General features: G+C 34.2%; 1 protein-coding gene across 3 annotated transcripts in view; it reads left to right on the plus strand.

The window, feature by feature from the left end:
• Positions 1 to 21689, plus strand: part of LOC148950602 (uncharacterized) — a 47370-nt gene that overhangs the window by 490 nt on the left and 25191 nt on the right. The window contains exons 2-3 of one of the 3 annotated variants that reach the window (XM_089092505.1): positions 2244 to 2333; positions 17482 to 17660. In XM_089092505.1, the coding sequence (XP_088948631.1) occupies positions 17591 to 17660 (70 nt within the window). In that variant the 5' untranslated portion in view covers positions 2244 to 2333; positions 17482 to 17590. Of the gene's footprint in view, positions 1 to 2243; positions 2334 to 13419; positions 13545 to 17481; positions 17661 to 21689 lie in introns of those variants that run through there. The other 2 variants (XM_089092506.1, XM_089092504.1) reach the window with 2 other exon arrangements.

A 21689-nucleotide genomic window follows, 5' to 3' on the forward strand; every position in this document is an offset into this window, starting at 1 on the left:
ATAGCAGAATTTTAACTGGTAGGGAATTCCATATGGAGGCACAATATAAAACTGGATTAAAATCCGATCTTATGGTTTTGGTTTTATGAATGAAAATATCCATGTCATTTCTGATAAAAAAAATACACAAGATTTCTTTCGTAGTTCAGAATTTAAAAGATATAATCGTTTGAAGAATTTCGGGAGGAGTCCATAAAGATACTTAAAAATGAAACAAGAGGAAAGAAAGATGTATGTGGATTGACCATCCAATATTTTCATGCAGAACTGGCCTATCACCTCAGACATTAATTTAATTGTTCTGTTATATGTTTTGAAAACAGAAAAGGTAAAAAAAGGAGAATGTCGATAACCATTCTGTTGGAGGGTAGTACATATAAGGTTGAATGAGAGAGTGAAAGAGGATCTTTATTATTGAACCAGAGAAACAATGAGGAAGCTTCTGAAGAACTCCATTGGTTTCTGGAGAGCTTAAGTTTTACAAGAGCACAGTGATGCTTGAAAGAAATATTTTCGTCCAATAAAATGCCCAGGAATTGAACATGTCTATCAGGGGGACAAGTTATATCACCATGTCTGGTAGAAATAGTTTGAACCAAAGGACAAGAAGTAATGGAACCTTGAGATTTTTACACCTTGAGATTTTCCAGATCTTGACAAGAAGGACTGGAGAAGATCTGTAAAAAATAAGTAGACTAGATTTTGCTAAATTTAGGGCAAGGCGATTTGCATCGAACCAAGCAAAGGCTCTTTCTAGAACAGAATACACTTTCTTGATAAGGGAAGATTCCTTAATTTCTGAACACCCAAGAGTACTATCATCTGCAAATGCAAATAGTACTACGTCTTGAGCTGCCTCACTAGATGGAACAATGTTGTGTTGACAAATGCGACAGCAACTTCGTTTAGTTTTTTCCAGATACAGCAATAAAAAGATCATTGATGAATATAAGGAATATAACAGGTCCTAGGATAGACCTTTGAGGGACACCAAAATCAACACGGAATTGATTTTGAAGCTTAGGGTCAATACTGATAGACCTATCTGATAAATAAGTTTCAAACCAATGATAACTATTCCCCCCTATTCCTATGTGTTCCATTTTGGAGAGTAGGATAGTATATCCTGCTATCTTTTGGAGAGTAGATGTAATCTGGGAAATGTTTGCATTAATCTTTAGAGTTTCATATTGTAATTATCTATTGAAGCTTCAAGTTCGGTAAAGATCGATCATTATTTCGATTCTTGTTTCTCACATCTAAAAACTTGAATATTACAGGAATTTTTTTTTTGTGACAGATTTTATTAAAGTATAATATAGGTGTTCGACACGATAATAGGGATTCCATTGAGTTGGAACTTGCCTAACATTTTCTCCTCAAAGACTTTTGTCATTATTTTAAAGTGAAACGACAGTATATGTCAACACTCTTTAGAAATTTTTTTTAACGCTTCTTCTAGTCCTTTTATCTTTATATACAAAGGGGCCATTTGTATTAAGCTGCATATTAAATGCAGCGAAAGAAAAACTTTGCCAGACGCAGCACCATTAGAAGGCTTAATTGGGTTATAAGAACCTAAACTGGGTCTATATAAGCCTTGTAATTATCGACGAAAAAAGCTGAATTACTTAAATTTCAAATTCCTTTACTATAATTAGCTGAATTCAAACATATAGCATCTGTACCCAGGCTTGTTTGATAAATAAAATAAGTTTTAAATGTTCTTGATTCCAGTTCATTTTTCATACTCCCTGACTAACTATATTTTTCGTATGATCATGTGAATGGTCATGTGGCAATTTTTATTGATTACTAAGTCCAAATTGGGGTGACAACGACAATACTACTACTACTACTAACAAACTTTGGTTTTTAATCATCCGATAGAGATATAACGTCTTTGAATTGTATTAGTAATTCAAAACAAAACTTTATTTTCGATTTTTATTAACCATACATCTAGCTTCTGGATTTAACTATACTTAACTATACTATGGGTTAAGAATCATCTGCTTTAACTCTAATTCCTGCAGTATAAGGCCGTCTGTAAATCGAATTTCTGCCGATATTAGATTGTCAATGTCCACTGGACTATAGGTCATCAGAGTTCATAATCAACAGCAAATACATATGTGGTAGTCCATGTGTTTTGAAATTTGATTGTATACACAAATACGGCCATCTTTCCAAATATCTGTTTTTATCCAAATCATTGATTATTCAATCAAAGTTTTTTTTAGCAATGCCAGCGACGAGATCGGAACATATACAAACTTTCAATTGCTGGTCAAACTTTCGAATTTTTTGGCTCTGACCTCCGTACACCAACGGTAAGTTGTAAATGGCATTTTTCCCGTGTTAAATGACAGTATAGCTTGAAAGCTCTATTTCCACCTGAAAACAAATATCAGACGTATAATGTATGGAAAGAAGCAACAAACACTCCCCACGAAATGTCTATTAATTAATATTATACATTTTTTTTTGTTAATTAAACAAGCAATAATTGGGTGCACATATGTTTATGTTTTTTCTGAAAATCAGTATGCTGACATTTTCTGATCTCGGAAAATGAACTAGATAGGTCACGACTTTGAGGGGAAATTTGTTTGTTTTTTTCCTGGGTGATAGTATCGAAACTACGATGACGTCATGACATCATGCAGAATTCCCATTGGAAATTATGGCTCATTCTTTACAGCTATCGATAGTCGTTATATTTTTAGATTCAAAGCAGCTGGACAAGTTTATCATAAAATCAATATAGTGACAGTGAGAATCATAATTATGCAAGTCTGCCCCACGCCAAGTACCAAGGACAGAGCAAAGCTAGGTCTCCTGCGATCACCTCCTAAAAGCAATCAGAATAAAGTCCTATTCTATGAAAGAAGAACAATCTTGAGAAACTGAATTCTCACCAGAATTTCCAGAAATTCAGTAGCAATTCCTGATTTTCCGTCCCATGACTTAAAACCATAGGAAAACACGACAATTGTGCTAATACGTAATTTAGATACTTCGGAGGGTGTGTGCAATGGAACACGCATGGTTGCTATCGAAATATGTAACAAAGTATTTAAAGCGAAAATTATAACTTGGGAAAAAGGTATGAAAGAAGTTCACATTAATCTACTGTTAGAAGACAAGGGACAACATTAATCACATATGCGGATTCATGCACATATTCTTCCTGCCTCATCCTGCTAAGAGGCAGGAAGAATGATGGGGGCAAACCTGCCGCATGCTGGGTGATAGGGACCGAGAAAAGTTCGATCTCCTGGAACTTTATATCATAGGCATTATTTTGGTCTTACTGCACGTTAGACCTACTTCTTAACCAAGCTTTTCTTCAACAGACACCAGCGTTTCCAGTGTAATTTCAACATCAGCTCGAATTTATGCTTAAAATCGTAATAGTAAATTGATTTAAGAGTAACTGTAATTTTAAGAATTCTGGATATATGTCACTTAAAATAGGCACTTGAAATGACGATTTACTTTCAAGTGGGCCTTCTTCCAAGATTTTACGACCCTGTAATCAGTACAATAGTTTTTGGGAAAAAAGACAAATGTTACTGCTTCCCAGTGGAAAGAGATTTTCCTTGCTGTTAAATTGGGGGGACTGAAATTCTCTGAATGGAAACCGACATTCATAATTCTAGTGCCGCAGTTTTAATTTCAGTTTGCACTTTTTCGAGGGGTTTCACGCTTTTTCTGGAAATTCTCATAAACTGATTTTTTTTTCAAAATGCTTTTGACCATTAAGAGTAGCCGAAATAACAGTTATCATACCTATAAACATTGATTCTTGCTCACTCTACAGTTTTTTTTAGACACCTTATACACATAGAGTATTTAACTTGAAACAAATGTATTAGTTAACATGTCCGATGTCTTTTGGTTTGCCAAATACGTAATTCATTGTTTCTGTTATACAAATAGTGCCTTTTTAAACAAAACTGGCTTTAAAACCTACATCTTAAAATATTAAACCAGTCAAAAGCGAAAAGGAATATATCTTGAGAGGAAAAAGTAGATGTTCAAAAGCAAACATTTTTCTATGAATGTGTTTTGAAGATATTTCTTGAGAAAACCGTTTTCTTACTGTGACGCTGTCGCAGATATACTTGCAGAAAAGAAGCTTGGCCAAATAAAACCATCCTTTAAACACTAACTCACTGCCGTTAAGATATATATCTGATCGAGTTTTAATTACCACAATTGCTCGCCTTAATTACCACAACTGCTCAAACCTTCAGCGTCTAGTTAACCTGTCGTGAGCAAATCAATAAATTTTATACCGTTTGCGATAAACTTCTTGAAATTTTGGTAGAGACTAAAAGCCTAGGGGCACCAGGGGATAGATATAAATATGGTTTCACCTATGATTATTTCTGGATTGGTGATAGCATATCTTCTTGTTTCTATGGGAGGGGGGGGGGGTAGGTAAACAAATGAATTTCAATGTCTAATCTTTTAGCATTTACAACCAAAGCAAAAATTCTTGTAGTCGCAAAACATTGGCAAACTCTAGCTTCAAAATCACTTCCTCGTTCATTAGAAGATGTTATCGACCAAGCAGTCAAAGTTGTGAATTATTTTGAGAGATGTTGAAGTACAAAGCTGCTGAAGCAAATTACAATGGCAGAATTTGAAAGCCAAATTAAAAGGTTGATTTTCAAAAAAGACTTATGCTTAATTTCTCAATTCAAACAGTCTTGTGAGCACTTTTCCTCGAATCACCCATTGCACATCTATGTGAAAAAAGTAATGTGATATGTAGACTATCCATATTTTAAAAATATTATTTAAATAGTCTTGAATTTGTTACACTTCTCTCAATATAATTCACATCTTTGACTGTTTGGTCGAGAACATCTTTCAATGAATGACGAAGTCGTTTTGAAGCTAGACTTTGCCAATGTATAGTGCAATGCATTAGCAGCTCTAGTATTTTACGAAGGGGGGCAGCCCTTCGCAAACAATTCCCATCCTAAATTAAGCTTAATTTACTTACTGGTATTAAAAGGTGCATCCCACCTGTCTTTATCCGTGATTTAGCCACCAGTTTTGTAAATCCACAAAACCACACTTATAGAAACACTATCAATATTATATTACGAGTTCTGAATTCCTACTTCCACTATTAGCAAATCTATTAATATTGCTTTCTACGTTCATGACAGTATCACGGTGAACATAATAATAAATAAATAAATAACGATTTTATTTTCAAACGCCATAAAACGGGCATGCCGATCAGCAGCAGTTCTTGTCATAATAAGGCACAAAACATATGAAAATCAAAGCAATAGCCATTGTCTAGCAATATTATTTTCCAAAATACCGACACCAAATTTAAAACATAATTCATCATGGCGTGTCGAAGGGGTATTAATTTTGACAAAAAAAGATTTAGAGCATAGTTGAAAAAAAACGCAGAGCGTTTCTTGCTGTTTTTGAACCTGGGTTGCCACTGTTGGTGATTTATCACCCAATTTCGTGACTTTTCTCTGTTTGGTGATTTTCTGGTGGTTTTGCCTAAAATCTGGTGATTTTACCATGCAATTTGACAATTTTACTACATCTGTGTTGCACATTCTGAATACAGTGAGGCAAATCTGATTAAAATGCTATTAAATAGTGTCGATTGTGAGTGGATGGCGGATTTATTGCATATAAAAAAAAAGATCAGAGGAGATGACCATAAGCCATGCCACCTATATTAATCAAGAAGATAATTTAAGAAAAAATAGTTAGCAGCTGCGAGATCTAGGACAAGCTGTGTTGCTTGGCTGGGCTATATCCCGCCAATTGGGCTATACTATTTTCACTTTCGCGGGACAAGTGACTAAAAACTCGAGAGGCGGGCTTTTAGGCTAGAAATTAAATTCACTTGACCCCTTCCCCCCCCCCAAAAAAAAAACATGTTTGTTTTATCTATTTGGTCAGTTACGTTCTCTGGGGTCTTAGACCCCAATATGATTATAATGTGTCTTAGACTGTGGTTACCCCCTTCTAATTTGTGGGTACCCCACCCCACATCTTCATCATCATTTCTTGAAAATAAAAGTATGTAGATCATTTACCGTCCCAATAAAGATAATATATACGCATTATACCCTGACGCCTTTTTTTGTGAGCATCCACTTCAGGCCTCTAAATACTAGACGCAAGAAATTCATCCTTATTACAAACAGATTAAAAAGCTATCGAAAAATTATGCGAAAAATATAATGAAACTTTGCATTCTGAATGTTATGGAATCACAACTAAATTATCAGATAACCTACACATAAGTATAGGTAAAAATAAAAAAAAAACTCTGCAAACAAATAAAATAGCAACCCCTCCAAGTATGCCGTCGTATAATTGAGAAGTGCTTCACTGAAAGCAAAAAATATGTAAAGGCAAATTGTCCTTTGCACACTCGGTTTATTGCATGTATACCATGATCTTATTGAAAAAGAGTGTTATGTAAGCTTACAAGAATACCTAGTAACAAACAGAAAATCTACATCTGCACTGTTTTGTTCCAAGCTTTTAGCATATCACTTTCAAATTCACCGGATAAATATGCTCCAGAGGCCCAGGGGTGATAATTGATAATTGGAACTGCCCACTAAGTGGCTGTTTTTTTCCAGCAGCGAGAGAACAAGCTTTATTCCATTATCTTGCTTTCTGTAAAGTGCTAGTCAATTTTATGACGGCACAAGTGGAGGGGTGATAATTTTGTTCGTTTTAAGTTTCAACTTCGTTCTATCATCCCATTTATTCCATGAGGCGTATATGCCTAATTGTGATGCATTATTAGGGATTCAATTTTTATCCAGCATGTTCAGAAGCTAGAGTAAAATAAAATCAGACTGAAACAACAATTACAGAAAGTTTTATTGTTACTTAAGGTTAAAACTTAGGAAATGTCAAAAGGGCTTAGAAAATGTCAAAGATTTCATACAATACCTTAAATTCCCCGCTTCTTCTAGTTTGAGGAATTCGTTGCTTTCCTCAAACTTATACATTGAATTATTAAACCTCTGCAACATGAATTTTGATAGAACAAAGGTTTGACAACTTGTTCCGTTCCCAAAAGAACATCCTGTAATAACTATGGACGAGAGCAACAGAAAACCCATTCTGTTTCTAGCTTTTGTTTTGACACAATTCATGACATTGAATACGTGCTCTACGAAAGCGTTTGACAATGGAAGCGCAAGAAGGTCAAGTACAGCAGAAGCAAGACCTCTAAATGAAAACTCACCAGCTATATTTGTGTAGTAGATGGTAGTAGACCTATATAGATCGTTTCTTTAGCCCAGAAAATGCCAGGATGTCAATTTTCCCCCAAAATATATAAAGTCATTTTCGAGAAAAATACATACATAAATAATTATCGCTCGTGTAAAGGGATAGTATATATGTATATAAATATATATATATATATATATATATATATATATATATATATATATATATATATATATATATATATATATATATATATATATATATATATATATATGATATATATATATATATATATATATATATATATATATATATATATATATATATATATATATATATATATATATATATATATATATATATATATATATATATATATATATATATATATATATATATATATATATATATATATAACAAGGGAAGCCCGGCCCTTTTGACATTTCCTAAGTTTTGACCTTGAGTAACAATAAAACTTTCTGTAATTGTTGTTCCAGTCTGATTTTCCTTTACTCTAGGTTTTGAACATACTGGATATAGATTGAATCCCTAATAATGCATAATAATTAGGTATATGCGCCCCATGGATTAAATGGGCTGATAGAACGAAGTTGAAAATTAAATCGAACAAAAATCACCCATCGACTTTTGCCGTCATAAAATTGACTAGCACTTTACTGAAAGCAGAAAAATGGAATAAAGGATGTTCTTTCACTGCTAGAAAAAACAACCGCTTAGTTGGCAGTACCATATATCCATATCAATTATCGCCCCTGAGCCTAAACGTTTCTGTTTGTTTCTAAGTATTCTTTTAACCTTACATAACACTGTTTTTCAATAAGATCATGGTTTACTATTTTATTTGATTAATTCAGCATAATAAAAAAGATATACCCCCAACATAGAGCAGAGCTCGTGAAATTGGGTATTAATAATAATAAAATCACAAAAAAAACAGCAAAAAACACAACAAAAAAAACATTTTCTCAACATAACGAAAAGAGAGAAAGAATAAAAACCGGTTAAAGAAAAAAACGGAACAAAACATAAAGAAAGAAAACACTGGACAAGTGGGCATGGAAGGCTATCCCAACATGAGTAACAAATATAAATAAATAAAAATAATAATAATAATAAAAATTCTATTCCACCATCACAGGTCATATAATTTAATATTTTCTTCTTTAGAACTGATATTTGCCGAAATGACTTAATTTGAATTCTATCTTTCAACCTATATCTATTTGAAATAAATATTATTTCGTATCTAATTGAAAATCTAGATCTTTCACAATTAAAAAAGGGAATTCGATATGTTCCAGAACACCTAAGAGCTGAAGGAGGGGGCAGGATCAACAGAGATTTTTCATAAAAATAACTACTAGGATCTTGTATTTAAAAATGCCATATTGAAATATTAAGTTATCTTATAAGTTTCAAATCTAATAAATTCAAGAAAAAAAATAATGTTTCTGTTTCCGATGAATCTCTAAGTTTTGATGGACGACGTAAAAAGCTTCCAAGTATTCTCGCTGCTTTATTTTGAAGGATATGTAGGGGATTTATATGTATTCAAAAAGTATTTAAATAAATAATTGTGCAATAATTTAAATAAGGAGCAATCAAAGAATGATCAATTATTTTTAAACTTGAAAATTGAAAAATATGTTGCAAACGATACATAGACCCAATATTTTGCGAAAGTTTCACCCTTAAATGATCAATATGGGTTTGAAATGACAAAAAGGGATCAATAAAAACTCCTAAATAACGATATTATTGAACTCTACGTATTTTATGCTCACTAACTTGAAGCTCCTGACATGAATTTTTTTTAGTATTACGTTTTGAATAACCAAAAACCATAAATTCAGTCTTCTTAAAATTCGGTACTAAATAATTAGAAACAAACCATCGATTAACTGAACTAGCAGTGTTAAACAAATTTTGAATCAATGTAGATGAATCCTTCGCTTAAAAACATAAACAGCTGTGGCATCTGCAAATAAAATTGCAAGACCATTATTTCTTTGCAAACATCGTGGAAGATCATTGATATACATCAAAAATAAAACCGGACCTAATACCGAGCCTTGTGGGACACGAATATCTTCAAGATCATTTAAAATAGGCAAATTTCCATCAACATCTACCACGATTTTACGTCCATAAAGGTAAGATTTTATTATTTCTAGTCCTTTCCCTCTTATACCGGAATTTTCCATTTTATCAAAAAGAATTTCATGGTTTAATGTGTCAAATGCTTTTTTAACATCATAAAAAGCAGTAGATACATGGTAATTACTATCTAAGCAGTCATTAATTTCTAATATAAGAGCTGCAACTGCTTCTTTCGTCAAATGACCTGCCCTAAATTCAGATATTTGGTAAAAAAATTTGTTTTATCTAGATAATTAATAATCCTTCCTGTTAAAATTTTTTCCAATACTTTAGACAATGGTGATAAAATTGCAATAGGACGATAATTATTTATATCATATTTATCTGCTTTTTTATGCAATGGTATTACACGTGCAATTTTCCATCTCTTAGGAAATGTACCTGAGCAAATACATAAATTTAATATATGAATCAATGGTTCAAAAATTACACCTGCAATATTTTTTAGCAAATTAGTTGAAAGTTCATCTTATCGCAAAGAATTACCATTTTTTAAATTCTTAAGACCTTTTGAAATTCTGTAAAAGTAACCGGAGCCAGAAATATGTTCGTATTTTCAGAGGGCGGCAGATACTGTTCATGCGACTTTGGGGAAGAAAGGTTAGCTTGACCTGAAACAAAACATGATCCAATACTAGCAAAATATTCACTAAACTTCTTAGCAACAGCTTGTGGTCCTCTAAATTCTTTACCATTAATATCAAATAACACTTCAGGGTGTAACAACTTTTTATTTCTTCCAATTTTATCTTTAATCAGACTCCGAGTTTTTCTAGGGGAATCTGAATTTCGAAAAGATATTTCATAATAAAATCTCATTTACTCTAAGGATCCTTACCAGCATATTCTTATAATTTTTAAAACGCATTATATTTATTTCCGTGGGATATGTTATTCTAATTATATATAAACGATTTTTCTCAATAATGGATCTAAAAAGTGATTCATTTATCCAAGGTTTTTTTGTGGTAAGTTTCTTTCCTATCAGGCTCTTAAACGGGCAGAAAAGATCAAGCTTTTCTTTCATAATATAATAAAATTTATATAATGATTGGTTCGGATCCCTCTCATCAATTACAGGACTCCAATCAACGTCACCAAGCCCTTCTTTTAAACTTAACGCATTTTTATGTGAAAAATCACTGCGCTTGGTTCGCTTCTTTTTATTATGCGGAATATTTATAAGAAAACCAGACATAATTACACAGTGGCCCGATGAATCATTAGGAATAATAAATGTATTAACAGCACTATAAGGTGAAAAATATTATCAATGAGTGAAAATGATGTATTTGCTATTCTCGTTGGCACAAAACATACAGGGTTTAGTCCATAAGATAGTGGGCCATCCAAAACTACAAAATATTTCTATCTATTCTAATCGGATCTGTAGACAGGAGATTCATTAAATCAATATTAAAATCACCCATAACTAAATTAGGAGTATTGAGACTAGCTAATTTATCCAACATACTTTCAAAATGATTCTTAAATTCTATCTGGCTGAATGACGGAGTACGGTAAATAACTGCAATTAAAAACTTCCGATTATTTGGAAAAGAGCATTCAACTACACAAGATTCAAAAATCATTTCAATATTCAGTGGCAAAAAATCAAGCCTCATACGCACTGGTATGCAATTTTTAATCAAAACACCTAGACCCCCTTATTTTTGTCTATTCCGACCGATGTGAAAAAATTGGTAATCTTCTACATGTATATTTTCAATTGAAAAATCATCTAAAAAAGTTTCACATAGGCTTAATATATCTGTATCTAAATCCGACAAAAAAGTTTCAATCACATCCTGCGCAGTCCTCCAACCCCGGCAATTCCAAAACGACATCCTACTTGTATTTATATTTTTTCTTACCAGCTCATTCATAAATATATATTGATTTTTTGGGATATCCAAATTACTGAAGGTATCTTCATCATCACCAGCTAAAATACTTTGAAATATTGACAGAAATGAAAGAGAATTCCGCTCAAATTATTTTAACCTTGATGATGGAATTTCACGATTATCTCTATCCATTATTAATCACATGTTAAGAAAAAACAAACCATGCCCCAAAAGACAAGCAAACCATAATAAAAAATTTAATTGAATCAGGCAAATTTTATTAAGTGAAGTGTTTGGTTTTAGAGTCCGAGCGTGTTTCCACATGGAGAGTATTTTTCAAAACAAGGTCGAGACCGAAGGCCTCGACCGAGTCCGTTGATTTTGAATTGATGTTATCAAGTATTTTGCAATAGGTTGCATAGGTTAGGTTAGGGAAACACGCTTGGACTCTAAAACCAAACACTTCAATTAATACAATTTGCCTGATTCAATTTAAAGTGCGGGTGCCCAAAGGGCACCCGCATAGGTCGCCAAAAAAAGACGTGTTTCCCTGTGTGCGCTTTGCGCACACAGGGAGAGTATCAAATATTAATCACATGTTAAGAAAAACTAAACCATGCCCCAAAAGACGAGCAAACCATAATAAAAAATGAATATTAAAGAAACAAAAAAATTAATCCTCATTCCAAGTCGTTTTGTTTCAGTACGATTAATCTGCGGAACTTTTAGCCTAACCTCTATGTGGCTCTTAACAAAAAAAAGAAAAAAATAAAAAACCATACATAAATTAAACATAAAAAAACAATTTCAATTTACATGTTTTCATTCATATTACTTGGGCACTTGAATTATTAATGCGACCCCAAAAATTACGTCATTTGAAAATCGACACGGGATATAAAAGGCACTTCCCTTCGGGCGATGGAAATTTTTTTTAATGAAAATCGTTAATCCCCGGTATGGCATCAAGGAATGCGTCTTTGGTAATCGATCCGACTGGTATTTTCATAAGCAGATTCGGCTGAATCCGTTCGATATCCAGGCATCACATTCATGATCTTTTCGTAATTTATCACGTTTCACTAGAAGCAGCTTTCGCACACTACGGATTTCAGTTGGGACATCATCGCTGATCAACAGGTTGCTGTTGTTTCCAGGGAATGTCTTATTCTTAAGCTTGCTAGCGTTCTTCATTATGTCAAACTTATCGTCTTACTTTGGGCATTTCTAGTGCATGATGAACTACCTGTGTGAATAGAACTTTAGCGCGGTCATTATCCTTAAAAGCTGCGTTCCATATGATGATATTATTTTCTAGCTTTGCAGCTTCTATTCTCACAATACAAGACATATAATCTTCATTTTTCCTTCTTAATTCAATTATTTCATCCGCGCAGGTTTTTATTTGTATTTGAGGCTAGAGGTTTCATTCTCAATCTTTCCAATTTTCGATTCAGTGTTGTTTATTATATTCGTTTGTAGCGATTGTTCTTTTTCCAAGTTATCCACCCTTTCGGTAAGAGTTCCTAATTGATTGTTGATATTATCCAACTTTTTTCTATTTACTTTCACAACATCAAGAATTTGCTTAACATTCACAGTTAGTATAGATATTTCTGGTTTCGAGCTAGAACTAAGTCCTGAGATGTCAAATCAACTATCCATACCTTCTCGCTTCGCATTTATCCTTTTACGTCCCTTACCATTAGTCCTTTTATTCAAGGGTTATAAATCAATAATCCTTGAATAATATTGTCACATAAATTCACGCCACACAGAAGTCTTAATTAAGCCTTATTCTGACGAGAGCATTGAATAAACTGAATAGTATATATGCAATAAACCGAGTGTGTAAAGGACAATTTGCCTTTACATATTTTTTGGTTTCAGTGAAGAGCCTGTCAACTTTATAACAGCATACTTGGAGGGGTTGTTATTTTGTTTGGTCGCAGAGCTCTTTTTTGATTTTGGCTTATACTTATGTAAATGTTATCTGATATGCCGATTGTATTTCTTCCTAGTTTTATCCATAACAGTGCTACAAAAGGGCATAATAGGGTTATAACAGAGTTCGCTATTTTCGGGCTAGTTTGGGCCAATTTCGGGCTAGTGATTTCTTGTCTGTGGAGATTACACCTGTTTGAGCTGCACGTTCTTTCAACAGTCTGGCAACCATGAGGATAAATGGTTTGTTTAGTTTTTTGACGGAGTAGAAAATACTTGTTTTTTATTTCTAGTTCCTATTCACATCTAACGCCTAAATAGGTAGGGCTATGCAATGTATACATTTTTCTAATCATAAGTTACTTTAATAAGCAGCAGAGATAGGCTGCACTCTCGCTGAGGTAGGCCCTATTCTAGCTATGGGGCTTTTCACTCATATCTTCTAAAATGGTTGCAGTAGGAGAGTGAAACTTTCAGGAATGAACTTAGGCCCTAAATTATGCTCCAGAAAGGTAATTTCTATCTCCTATTTAAACCTCTATCTATTTCCAAAGTTTCAGAAATTGTGTAGGCTAGCCTAGACTAGAAGAATTCTTTCCATAACTTTTTGGTAGGCCAAATAGCCTATCTAGTTGGCACAATAACTTAGCTAGGATGAAATTGAAAACCTTCATTTGATGCCTTTCTTTATGCTCTTTCATAATTCAAGAATTGCTTCTGGGGCTAATTACATCTTGAACCCTTAAAGAGGCCCCAAAAGTATTTTAAATGAATAATGAAAGAGCATAAAAAAAGCATCAAATGATGTTTTCACTTTCATCCTAGCTAAATTATATGGGCAACTGCAAATTTACCATGAATTTTACCTACCCCCACACCCCTCCTGTGCAAATAGGCTATAGGCTATACCCTGAATTGTCCACAGCCAAGTTTCAAATCAAAAAAATTCAGCACTATTTTTGTTGATGGCATTCAAAAAACTTGAAATGATTGGAAAACAGTTTATATTTGAGTTGCCTAGTGACTGAGGTTTGTATTCTTATACATAAGTAGGTCTATTTTTGGAATTTATTACTGTTGGAACAACTTATTATTAAGCTAGTGATATGTTTTTACACTTTTTAATAACTTAACTAGTGTTGATAACTTTTTTGTGTGGTTACAGAAATGAAATACCCTTGGGGACCCTTTAAGGGCTCAAGATACAACTAGCCCCAGAAGCAATTCCTGAATTATGAATGATCATAAAAAAGGCATCACATGACATTTTCACTTTCATCCTAGCTATGTTATTGTGCCACCTAGATATTTACCAACTTTTTTTGGAGTTTGCATTCCCTTAACCTTAGGTTTTTAAAACACAATGCTAATGACATGAGTTGGGTTTTAGCTATTTTAGGATTAGTTTTTTTTAGTTAAGATGTAGTAGGACTGATGCCCTGTGCCTTATAAAGACCAACTCATAGGCTAATTTTCACATTACTCTAAAAAATCCTTTTTAGATCTGAATATCTTGCCTTTTATGGTTAATTGATCATTCCCTGATAGTTCCAGCTTAACACCCTCAGCAGCTCCAGAGATTTGCTCTTTTGACAACTGGTAAGATTCTAGTTTAGCTACATTTTGCTATTTTGTAAAGGGGTTGGGCTAGGAAAATAAAACCTTCAGTAATGAATCCAGGGCCAAAAGCATACTCTGGGAAGGTATTGCCAATCTTCTATGTTAGGCTATCCCTCTTCTGATTTCTAAGCCTTAGAAATTTGACTGCTTAGCAGGTCTATATCTAGGCCTATAGAAATTTTGACAAAACAACATTTCATCTTAATTTTCAGTTATCAGTTTCTTTTTCTCTGGAATGCATTTCCTGTTATTTGAGTAGAATTTTAAGCCACATCAATAATTTTTTTTTCTAAATTTAGAAAATGTATTTGAAGATCTTTGAAACCTCATAAATTGGGATTAAGCAAAGTAGTGAAGCTGAAAACACTATTCTTGTACTTCATTTAAGCAGAGAATCTATTTTGCAAGGTTTTACTTTTGTAAAACAAAGATTTTAAAGGTCATTGAAGGTCAGTGCCCTTTAGATAGAGAAAGAGTTGAGTTAGGTACTTCATGATACCTTCCTGGGACACATTTTAATCTATAGACCAATCCTGTCTTCCTCTTCCAAGTTCCAACTTTAATACTCTAAGCCATTCCTTAAAAATGCCTTTTTGACAATTGGCATCTGTATAGTATGTTCTGATTTAGTTCAACTTTCCCCTCAATATTTCCATAAATATTCATCTTCATACCATTAGTAGTACCTGTACCATATTAGTTGTATTAGTAGTAGTATGTAAATCTTGCCTTTAGGTCAGTTGAGCTTTCTTCTCACTATTCCCTGGAATTTTCAGCTTGATTCTGTAAGCTGTTCCTAAGATATTACTGATATACTCTTTTGACAATCAATATGCACATGGTATGTTTTAATTAAGTTCAACTTTACCCTCTACATTTCCTCAAATTTTCTCCTGAGTATCCCCAGCCTTAGTAGTAGTTGCTACAGAAGTAGCAGTTGAAGTAAGAGTAGTATTAGTAGTAGTAATAATTTGCAAACATTGCCATTTTGGTCAGTTGATCATCCCACTGCATCATTCCCTAAAAGTTCCAACTTAATACCTGTATTTATTCTTGAGTTGCGCCCTTGTAACATCCTGCATACACATACCTTTAGTAAATTTAGTTCAACACTCCTATTAACATTCTTTGAAAGCTTTACCTGAATGACCTTGGTCTTTTTCAATCCTAAAGGTCAAGCATGGCCTTTTCCCCATTACAAATATTATATGCAAGTAAAGGGTAAATTGAATAACTTACAGCTATTGCCCTGAGGGCTGTGGGGGGGATCGCCAGAGACCTAATTTTTGGACCTTTCAACTATTTTGATCAAAATGAATATCTGAAAATTTTGATTGTATGTGTTTGGAGAAATCATGGGCATTGGGTGGCTCCTCTAATCACTTTTGACCCTTAACAAGGGCACTAGAACTCTCAATTTTCAATTGAGTGTGCTCCTTCCAAACTTTCTACAACAACTGCTTCTATACTAAATGCCTTGGTGAAAAAAATACTTTGTGTCCACATTTCTCTTTACTCGGGCAGAGCTATTGCTCTGCCTGTGATAATAAACCTGTCAGTTAATGAATATTGTAGTTGCTCCATTTTCCAACATGAAGGCCAAATTAGATTAGAAGTTTTAGTCCAGAGGATTTGTTATATTTATTTAATTGTACTTATCATGTGAGTATGTTGCTCAGAAAGTGGTAACTTACACTGAATTATTTGATTAGCAGAGGCTGATTATTTCATTTTCTAGGTTGGTTTTCAAGCTAAGAGAATCTATCTAGTATTTTGAGATCATTTACAGAACAGTTATTTTTGTCAGCTTGTCTCTATAGTTTGATTTGTTGTGAGTAATAAATTCTTTGCCAAGTTTTGTATTGAATTCTATATTTTTTTTTAAACATTCAAATCATCAAAAAGCCTAGCATTGAAGTACTTTTGAAAGTTTTTGAATTATGACTAGGGTTGCAGATAAACTGCAAAACATTTTCCTGGGTCATAGTTTAGGCTTTAAATATGAATGAAGAAGTCTTGCTTTTCCAAGTTAATGAAACTAATGAAAGCCTATATTCTGCAATTCTAATATAGAATTTATTCAGAATTAAAATGAAAAAATATTGATCTGAACCTTCATGGACTTCTCTGCTAAAAACAGAAAGAAAAAAAAATATACCATTTCTGAACGTTTTTGTTCATGAGGCAGTTGAACCAGCTACAGAACATATTGCTAGGCTTTAGTTTTGACTTAATTCTGATTATAAAAGCATCATTTTTATTACCTTAAATTACCTTAAATCGCACTTGCTAGCGATAGGACGAATCCTGTGTCCGCCAGCTTCAGTGATGATGATAGTCCACTAAATTTTCCAATATAGCAATGGTTCTGATAGGTGTCTTTAGTGCTGTCTGAGTGACAACCCTGACTATTTAACTCTTTTTCTATGCTGTTTGCAAATATAATATATGTATTCATCAAACAGAATCAAAGGCATTAAAAAAGGGGCAAAAAAAAGAAAAAACAAATCAATCCCATTTATGGTGCTGCTGACTGCTGAAGGAGTTGAACCAATGCTTTCAATAGTATTAAGATAAAGTTGGTTTTACAGTGCTTGGAAGGGGTCATTGCAGTTTGTTGCATTGCTCTTATTTCTAGGGACATTGGACCTCAACTCTGCTGTGTGGAACTGAAGGACCATATCCCAGTGCTTTTGGCAGCATTATATGTTTTATAAGTTGCAGTGATTAACTTCAGAGGCAATACTATGGACTTGCCTCAAATTTCAAATATGGTTGAACATATCACCATTCCTGAGAGTTCTGTTGTAAAACAAGGTAACTTATCCAAGTATTTAATTTTTGTTAGCAGAATAAAAAGAAAGTTGCTTTACTTTAGTAAATTTTTTTTCCATCTCTTGCCATTAGTGTCCTCCCAAGTAAGAATATAAAAAAAACGTAAATGCAGTGGTATAAAAACTTGGATCTAGTCCCTAAGAGTTGAGGGCAATAAAAGGACTTGTAATGCGACAGAAAAGATTAATTCATTAGCCATAATATTTCAAGTTTCAAAGTGACAGCCAGTCCTCAGGTAGAGACGTTTTCTCTGACTCTTTCCTGTTTGCAGGCATATATTAAAACAATCACCAAATTGTGACTTTTGTGGGCAAGGCAGAAATTTTATCTAAGGTTCTAGCTTCTGTCTCTTTTAATAAGCAGTGGTTTTGAACCAAAATTGCCTAAAATCTTTTTTCAAGATATTATTTGATGTCTGTCTGTTTCCTGTGATTGTATTTTCATGATTAGACAATGTAGGAAATGAAAATTTGTGACAAGATACTCTGCTGGTGATAAAGTTGATGCACCCATCAATATTCTTTTTTTGGTCACTGCTAAGCACCCTTTTGGAAGCTAACCTACAAGCTCTTGGTTTGTTGTCTTTTGAGGTTTTAGTCTGTGTTATTTCTTTGGCAAAAAGGACATGATTCGCACAGTTTTATCTAAATCACCTGTATTAAGGACTGTCCAGGTGTGGACAGTCCAGGCTGGTTTTGTATATTTCAGTATAGATCTTGAGTAAGGAGGGAGGGGATGCAAACAATATAATTTGAGAAGTGATAGTTGAACAGGCTTTATGTAGCTTCCCCTTTCTCACCCTGCACACATTCACTTATATTCCAAGAACTGGTTGTATTTTTTTCTTTTTTATAAATACTTATTATTTGCTCAGTGTAACTGTGTGCAATTATCTATTAGATAGCTTATCAAAGATATGTTTTATTTTACTTTAAATGAATTGTCTTTATCTTTGTTGTAAATAATATCTTCACAACATGGTAAATTTGTAAATTGGGTTCTCTGTTGATTTTATTCAATGCATGTCCTGAGAATTAAACTTGAACCCTATTGAATCTGATGATAATTTTACCAGATATTATCTGATTTGTATCTTTGTGTGCTACTAAAAATGGACTTGCCATATTTGCTGGCAATTTAAAAACCTGGGAAAACAAAGAGTGTTTTATTGAGGGGGAGGGCTAGAACACGAAAATTGATGTTTTAGAAATCAAAAATGATTTATTTAAAGACAGCTTTCATAGCCATAGATAAAAATCACAAACTAAATGTTGCTGTCATTTACAAACCTAGTCTTAATGCATTTTGTTAGAGGCATTGGTAAAAACGCCACAAATGAATGTTTAAATCGATTAGTTCTGCAAAGCACTGCCACTAATTTGTTCTTCTTTCTGGCATTAACTACTGAGTTGGTAGCAGGGGGTAGAAAATGTTGGTGCTTGGGGCTAGCAAGGAGAAATTGCCCAAAACGCATTATCAACTGAAACCTTTGATCTTTATGAGTTTCACTCTATAAAGAATCAAGAGCAGACTTATAATCAACAAATTTTTCTCCAAGGATGATTCTAACTGCTCGTTTTTGGACTCCTTCCACATCATCAGTTAGATATTTGATATCATGAATCTGAGGCCCCCAAACAGGACATGTATTTTCTAATATGGGATGTATCTGTGTTCAGCTGATTTACTGGGAAACCTAAGCAGCGCATTGAAATCAAAGAACGTAGTGCAGAGTTGCCTTTCTGGGCTAGCCCTTGAACATGAGCACTAAATGATCAATTGGCACTGAAATTAATTCCCAGGACTGCAGCTGATGATACAAGTGGAAACCAGGGAGATGGGTAAACAAGATCTCGTTTCAGCGGATTGAGTCTTACAATTTTGGTTTTGCTTTCATTGATCTACAAAATATTTGTACTACATTCTCCCTTGAATTCTGTTAAAAGATCCAGGCTCAATTAGAACATAGCTTGGTTGTATCTATAGTAAACTTAAGAAGCGCAGATAGATCGTCTACGTATTTGAATTAGTCATACATGTTGTCCATAACATAATTAATTACCGCAAGGAAAAGTAGAGCGGCCAATTTGGTGCCTTGAGGGGCTCTACATGTAATCTCTTCCCAGTCAGAGTCAAGATCATTTGGAAAGAGGGCGTAGACTCGCTGGTACCAGGAACGTAGAAAATCAATAAAAAGCAGTAAGATATGTTTACTTGCGCCCATTCTTTTAAGATTTGTTGCAGCCACAAGGTGCTTGATGCTTTCTTGTAATCAACAAGTAGCAAATCAACAAAAGCGTCTCCAGGTTCGAGTCATTGTACAATCATGTGATAAACCCTAACTAAATAGACTGTGGTACTACACCCTTTTAAACAGCCATATTGGTACAGGTTAATTGAATCTAAAACTTGCAACATAAGTTTACAATAAATAAAGGGCTCAGTGACTTTGGCAAGGTTTGGCATGATTGAAATGGGTCTTAACTGATCACAGCTTTTGGGATGCTTCACCTTTGGAATGACATGAACATAAACTTGTTTCTAAGGCTGGGTGAATGACTGATCATTGAAGTACTAATTAATGACCAAAGTTAGAGGTTTCACAAGAAATATAGCGCATTCACGCAAAAGTTTTACTGGCAATTCGCCAGGATAGGAAGCACAGTTATTTTGCAGAATCCGTATCTCCCTGTAAACTTTCATACTCAGAAACTTGCTTTATTTCATCACAATGGCAGTCTTCTATCTGAATATTCAACTCAACTTCACTCAATGATGGAAACGTGGTACAGATTTCGGTTAAGAAAGAATTGACTTCTTGTGCGGATATCAAAGTCCCATTTGTTTTCAGCATCCGTGGCTCACTACTAACAGATTATCCGATCATATTTTTGACTCCCAAATGCCACCTATGCGAATCACCATCAAGCAGGGGGGTAATTTTCTCAATAACATACTTCTTTTCAGCTTGTCTACTGACACTGACAATGCGGTTCCGTAACTTGTTTGCAGCTGAAATACACCTCGAATTGTGTAGTTGGCATCTAAGTTTGATCAATTGCTTTAGGTCTTTCGCGATCCACCGTTTGTCAGATTCAAAAACTGGCACTACTTTAGTCGGGAAAAATTGATGGAACTTTTCGAGCAGCAGGGAGTCGAGTGTTTCAGCCTTGAGGTTCAAGTCAGTGGTTGAGCATATTTCTTCAAATGAGTAATTACCAATCCATTGACCAAAGGCACATATAGAGTCCCGGTTCAGTTGATAAACTGTCACTTTGCATCTTTTCGGTTTTGGTATGTTGCTCATTGCTTGTAACAGGATTACAAAATGATGAGAAGTTTGCAATGGGCCCATTTAGAGGGGAGGACGGTAAAGTTCATTGACATTGGTAAATATCAGGTCTAAAGTTCTGCCGCTTTGATGGGTGGGAATGTTCACTACTTGTTTCAGATCAAGTGCATTGGATAGCCACTGTTTGTTGGTCTGGTTAAAGTCGCCTCCAACATTAAAGGCAGGAGACGCATATGTACGTTGAAATTTATCAAGGCAGGGTTACAAGCAAATCGCAAGATCCTTTCGGATTTTGGCAATTTTAGGGTAAAAAACAAATGTCAATCTCAGGAACGAGAGCTTCTTCGACAGCGGGAAAGGTTTACATTCAGCCCAGACTACTTCATGGCAAGAGTCACTGGGGGCACTTAGCAGTTTGGATGGGAGGTCATTACGAAAATACAGTCCAACACCACCGCCTCTGCGTTTTAGGTCTCTATCACGATGGGTGTTAAAAAAAAAACAAGTGTAGCCTTTGATATAGCTGGTTATCATTTGTGATATCCCAACATTCAGTCATGATTGCTATAGGTACACTGGATTCTCGTAAGAAGACTTCTAGTTCATCCATCTTGTTTGTCAAGGAGCAGGCGTTGATCAGGAGAAAAGAGGGACGTTCCAATTTGGCAGACAGGGGTTCAGGACATAAAACAGGACGAGGTTTGCTGGAATCAGCAGAA

The sequence above is a fragment of the Artemia sp. Qi Xiang Cuo genome, chromosome 7 (assembly GCF_049724085.1).
Source record: "Artemia sp. Qi Xiang Cuo chromosome 7, ASM4972408v1, whole genome shotgun sequence".
In the NCBI taxonomy this organism is placed as follows: domain Eukaryota; kingdom Metazoa; phylum Arthropoda; class Branchiopoda; order Anostraca; family Artemiidae; genus Artemia; species Artemia sp. Qi Xiang Cuo.